At 45.7% G+C, this 6,146-nt stretch overlaps 1 protein-coding gene across 5 annotated transcripts in view; it reads left to right on the forward strand.

Moving 5' to 3' along the window:
* The first annotated feature begins 2,773 nt into the window (after positions 1-2,773).
* SPNS3 (sphingolipid transporter 3 (putative)) overlaps positions 2,774-6,146 on the forward strand; it is a 42,342-nt gene continuing 38,969 nt past the window's right edge. For 2 of the 5 annotated variants that reach the window (XR_003043297.1, XM_025040182.1), the window contains exon 1: positions 2,774-3,203. Coding sequence is in view for 4 of the 5 variants with exons in the window: in XM_025040182.1 (XP_024895950.1) it covers positions 3,101-3,203 (103 nt within the window). In the remaining variant the exon portion in view is untranslated. The remainder of the gene's footprint in view (positions 3,204-6,146) is intronic. The other 3 variants (XM_025040180.1, XM_025040181.1, XM_006922214.3) reach the window with 2 other exon arrangements.

Raw genomic sequence — 6,146 nt, forward strand, 5'->3', positions numbered from 1 at the left:
TGGAATTTGAACCCAGGCCTGTTGGATAGCAAAACTCACATTCTTGTCATGCCACCAGATCATTTTTTTGTTTGTTTGCTTTAACTTTTTAAAAAAATTGAAGTGAAAAAAAAATTGAAGTAAAAAAAAATTGAAGTGAAATTCACATAACAAAATTGAGAACATTTTAAAGCGTACGATTCGGTGGCATCTGGTACGTTCATGCTCTTGTGCAACCATCACCTCTATCTAGTTCCAAAACATTTTCATCAATCTCAGAGGAGCATTCCATCCTCCTTTCAGCCTCTGACAACCACTAATCTGCTTTCTCTTTCTATGGACTTAACTATTTGGGATATTTCATATAAACAAACTCATACAGTATTTGACCTTTTGTGTCTGGCTTTTAGCATGTTTTTGAGGTTCAGCCACATTGTAGCATGGATCGGAACCTCATTTCCTTTTCATGGCCAGATAATATTCCATTGTATATGTGTACCACATTTTGTTTATCCGTTTATCAATTGATGGCCATTTAAGTTGTTTCTACCTTTTGGCTGTTGTAAATAGTGCCGCTATGAACATTTTTGTACAAGTATTTGTTTGAGTCCCTGTTTTCAATTCTTTTGGGTATATACCTAGGAGTAGCCTGGGTCATATGATAATTCTATACTTGCCCTTTTGAGGAAACTCATATCATTTTCCACAGTGGCTGGACCATTTTACTCTCCTACCAGCAATGTATAAGGGTTCTAATTTCTCCACATCATTACCAACACTTATTATTTTCTGTTTTCTTTTTAAGTTTTTTAATTTTATTCTAGCCATCTTAGTGAGTATGAAGTTGGTATCATTGAGGTTTTGATTTTCATTTCCTCAATGACTAGTGATATTGAGCATTTTTCATATGCTTGTTGGCCACTTATATATCTTCTTTGGAGAATTATCTATTCAAGTCCGTTGCTCATTTTTAATTGGGTTGTTTGTAATTTTGTGCTATATCTTTTTATTTAGAAATAATTTCCAGCTTACAGAAAAATTGCAATAATACAAAGAAACCCATATCATTTTTATTCAAATTCTTCTTATTAACACTGCCCCATTTACTTTCTTACTATATCTATCCATTATTTTTCCTCAACCATTTCCTCAACCAGTAAGTTGCATACATGTTGGCCCTTTACCCCTTAAAGCTTCAGGATAAAGATTTCACTAACCATAGTATAGTTACCAGCTTCAGCAAACTTGACACAGATTTATTTCTTCTTATCTACTGTCTGCATTCTAATTTTATCAATTGATCCAATAATGTGCATTTTCCCCTCTAGTATAGGACTCAGTCTAGGATCTCATGTTGCACTTAATTATCACATCCCTGTCATTTTCTGAAACAATCTATCAGTCTTTCTTAGTCATTTATGACTTTAAAATTTTTGAATAATGCAGTTCTTTAAAAAAAATAGTGTTCCATATTCTTACCATCTGATCTAGCAATTGCATTCCTTAGTATTTACTCAAAGGAAGTGAAAACTTACATCAACACAAAAACCCACACACGGATATTTATAGCAGCTTTATTAATAATTGCCCAAACTTGCAGCAACCAAGATGTGTTTCAGTAACTGAATAGATAACTAAACTGTGGTACATCCAGACGATGGAATAGTATTCAGTGCTAAAAAGAAATGAGCTATCAAGTCACGAAATAACATGGAGGAACTTAAATGCATATAAGTGAAAGAAGCCAATCTGAAAAGGCTACGCACCATCTGATTCCAACTATACGGCATTCTGGAAAAGGCGAAACTATGGAGACAGTAAAAAATTCAGGGGTTGGGGCAGGGAAGGATGAGTAGGCTGAACATAGAGGATTTTTAGGGCAATGAGACTACTCTGTATAATTCTATAATGGTGAATATATGTCATACATTTGTCCAAACCCATAGAATGTACAATACCAAGTGTGAATCCTAATGTTAACTATGGACTTTGTGTGGAAATGATGTGTCTCTGTAAGTTCAATTGTAACAAGTGTCCCCCTCCAGTGGGGCTTGTTGATACTGGGGAGGCTATGTATGTGTAGGGGCAGAGAGGATATGAGAAATCTCTGAACCTTCTGGCCTGGGGAGCTCAGAGGGGGCACCTGCAGCTGCTGTGAACCTAAAACTGCCCTAAAAAATAAAGTCTATTTAAAAAAGTAGTGTCCTTCAATTTAGGTTTGTCTGGTGTTTTGTCAGACATCAGACATGATTCAGGTCATGCATTCCTAATGGGAATCCTGCTACCACGATGTGGCTTGCTCAGGGCTTCATATGGAAACAATGCCCACTGCCCCTCATTGTTGATGTTACTTTAATCCTTCGGTCGAGATATTGCCTAATTCTTCTACTGTGTAGTTACCCTCCTCCCATACGTTGCTACTAATAAACAATTGATAAAGACTATGCCAATATCTTGCCTCTCATCAAAAATTTCCCCCTAGATTTTTTATCCATTGATGAGTTTTGCTCACAGGCTGTGTTCCTGTAGGCAGCCTCTCTGCCGTCTTTGTCCAGTCCAATGCTGCTCCCCTGGAAACACCCAGCCTTCCTGATTTGACCTTGGTTTATGTCCCTCTTGTGTGGGAAGCCAGACCCTCTCACAGTAAGCAGGACTCTGGGAGACTCATCTCATTTCCTGTCCCGCGAAGCTTCTCTTCCTCATTGCAGCCACTGCAGCTATCATAGCTGCAGGCTAGATCAAGGGGACCAAAGTGTCCAGTCACCCAGGGTGGGGTGGGGTAGGGGGAGCAGGAGCTCTCCTCCCATCTAGCAGGTCTCAGGGGCTGAGATGGTGAAATCTCACCAGCAAGTCTGCAGTGGGCTCAGCACAGACATGAGATAAGATGCTCAGCAGTTTAGGGCAGCTGCTTTGAGGTTGGGAGGCTCACAGGAAGTAACTTGGTGCAGAGCTAATGTGCCTTTGCCTCCACACTCCTTCTGGGACGGGAGCAGCAGGCTGACGAGGTTAGGGGCACGTCTGCAGAGTGCTGGGATCCTGGGCCAGAGGGGCCTCAGGGCTGGTCCCTGGGGTCAGGTGGGCACTCTGAGCCTCAGGCTCCAGTCAGTGCCCCCCTCTGACCATGCCTGCCCCCTGGAGCCTGCCCCGCTGGAGAGCTTACTTGGCTGCTGCAGTGCTCTGCTACATCAACCTCCTGAACTACATGAACTGGTTTATCATCGCAGGTGAGGAAGGGGACAGGCATCCTGGGCAGCCCCTGTCTATCTGTCCACCAGCTGCCCTGCCACCAGCAGGTGCTGCATGTCCATGGTGGCCTTTCATTCAGCAAGCTTTCTTCTCATGGAGCATATCCCTGTTGTCCTCATCCCCGGCCATGCCTGAATGGGGGAGAGGGGGAGAGCCAGTCGAGTTCTCAATCTAGCCCCAAACTAAGAGTGCACATTTATGTGGGTGCATGATGGCAAGTAGGTGATCGAGGACAGCAGGGAGGACTGGGCATTCAGGCAAAGACCTGGAGGTTCTGGGTGGAACACTGGGGTGAGGTTGTAGAGGACAGGGCAGCCTGACCCAACTCCCAAGCAAGAAATAGCTTGCTGGCTGTTTCTTCGACAGCAGGCTGCGTGCACATTCTGCCTTCCTTCCTATAGTTCCCCGGGCTCAACTGCTCTGTCTTTTTGTCATTTATTCACTTATTCATTCATTTAAGATTCAACCTTCTTTTCTGTTTATCACTGATTCATTCCAGATCGACTGAGCACTAACTATGGGCAGTACCCTCTGAGTGGGCCTTACGGACCCAGTAGAGAGGAGGTCAACCTTGTAGTTTCTGAACTCAGGAATGACCATCTCATGGGCAGAGGGAGAAGCTCATTAATAGGACTCCTGCAAGGTAGAGAGATGCGGCCAGATGAGGGAGGCACCAGCTGGCCTGAGGAGCTCAGAGGGGACACCTGCAGTTGCTGGGCATCCCTGAGGCTAGTGTACTGAATCATCAGTCACCAGCTAGGCATACTAGAGAGCAGCCGCAGAATGAACGAGACTTGATTCCACAGTCCCGTTGTGGGAGTTATAGACTGTGCCACACCCATAGTCTGTCTTTGAGGAGCTCAGGGACACAGAACACATGTACAAGTAGCTCTAATACAGGGTAGAACAGGTAAGTGTTGGCTGGGCAGCCCCAGGACCAATGACTGAGGGTCTGGTAGGATTCACAGAAGAGGGGCATTTGGTTTAGGTCTTGAAGGCCGAGAAAGTTAGCAAGACAGGGAATGGGATGAGGTGAGAGCATTCAGAGAGAGGAGTCAGCATGAGCCAGGGCACGTGGGGCAAGAGTGCATTCTCTAATCAGGTATAATGAAGGAGAAGAAAGCAGGAAATTATTCTAAAAGGGAGTTTGAGGTCAGATCATAGACTTCTTGGGTGCCAGGCTAGGAGCTTGGATTTTCTGCTGAAGTAATGGTGAGCCATGGAAAAGTGGTGGGACTATCATCAGATATGAGGCCCTGATGGAGGCAAAGTGAAACAGAGAGGTCAGTTCAGAGGCTACTGCAATGGATCAGGCCGAAGCTGAGGAGGCCTGAGCTGGAGTGTGGGTTTAGGGTACGAAGAGGAAGGGATGGGTGGGACACAGATGGGAGCAGGGCAATCACGAGAATAGAGCTCTTTGAGCTCCGTAGGCTGGGGTTCCTGCTCTCACTGCCATTTGTCCTGAGAAGCCTTTGGCTGGGCTATCAGACCCTGAGTTCTGCCTGCCTGAGGCCCCTTCCCTATTGGGACTTCCTCTGGCTGTGTGAGAAGGAGGGCCATTACTGGGATGAAGGAGGTCTGGAGATGTGAAACCATGCTGAGTGCCTGGGGACTGTTGGGAACAGGCAAGTCTCCAGGTAACTAGAATTCTCCTGTGGGAAGCAGCACTTTGGGAAGCCAGAGTGACAGCTTAAAGGTAAAAAATGAGACCAGGCCCAAGCACCCAGAGCACCACAGGGCTGGGAGGAGCCCAGGAGCAGACCAAACAAGGGAGCAAGTCTTCATTCCTAAATATGGACAATGAGTATGATGAGAGAGAATTTTTATTTAACGCTACAGGTTGGTATGCCTGGATGCTGTGGCAATTGGGCCCAAAATAAACGTCTGAACAAAACTCTCACTTTGCTTTTCTGACTCTTTGATCTTTTCTTGCTGCTTGCAGGTCTTGGAGGTGTGGGTGGGGGCTTTCTTCCTCACTGTGTGAGCATTTCTGTGGGCTTCTGCTCCCTTCTGTGACACTAGGTGGGAGGGTGAGTTGCTTCTTTCTGGGACTCTAGTCTCAGCTTCCTCATTTCCAGCTGTACAACCATAGCTGGCTGGAGCCTCTGTTTCCTCATTTGCATAATGGGGCAATGATAGTCCCCACTTCTTGGGAAACAACTGCTAGTGTCCAGCTCAGGGCCTGGCCCTCAGCCATCTCATAATTCAGTGTAAGTGATGATTGTTCGTTATGACAGGGCCAGAGCCTCACAGCAGGTGCCTCGAACCCTGACTGATTCTTCTGAAATACACTAAGGGGCTGAGGGGATTTCTGGGAATAGGGCCTGGCTTTATCTCTCTGTTTTAGGCTGAGTGCCCACTGCACCAGCCCGTGGCCTAGCAAGATCTTGGAGGGGCTTCAGAGACCTAGCTGGTACAGAGCAAGAACCTGCCACCCTCAGGGAGGTGGGGCCAAGGTCGGACCTATATGGGACCTGTCTCTTAAGTTCTCATGTGCTCTCTCATGTCTGTGTGCACATACCTCTGGAAGAACATGCTTGTGTGTGCATGTGTGCAGGCCAGGGCACATCTGTCTTTGCATGTACATACACACACATATATATGGATGTCTATGACTATCTGGAGTTTGTACGTGAGTGGGGATGCTGTGCTGCAGAATCCCAGGAACTTCCATTTACACCGTAGTCTAAGTGAATGGCTGTGCTCTGTGCCGCAACAGGGAGCTGCCAGTCACTCTGACTATAATGTGAATGGCAGCACTGCACATGTGCATATGCATGCATGACTGCAGGTGTCTCTTTATATGCACAGTGTATATGTTATATGCATCTGGTTGTATGAGACTGGGCTTTCATGCCTATGAATACGGGCACCTGTGTGTATGTATATCTGTGCCTCCATAAGTGTATTTCTCTGGGCAT

Source organism: Pteropus alecto, unplaced genomic scaffold (genome assembly GCF_000325575.1).
Source record: "Pteropus alecto unplaced genomic scaffold, ASM32557v1 scaffold398, whole genome shotgun sequence".
In the NCBI taxonomy this organism is placed as follows: Eukaryota; Metazoa; Chordata; class Mammalia; order Chiroptera; family Pteropodidae; genus Pteropus; species Pteropus alecto.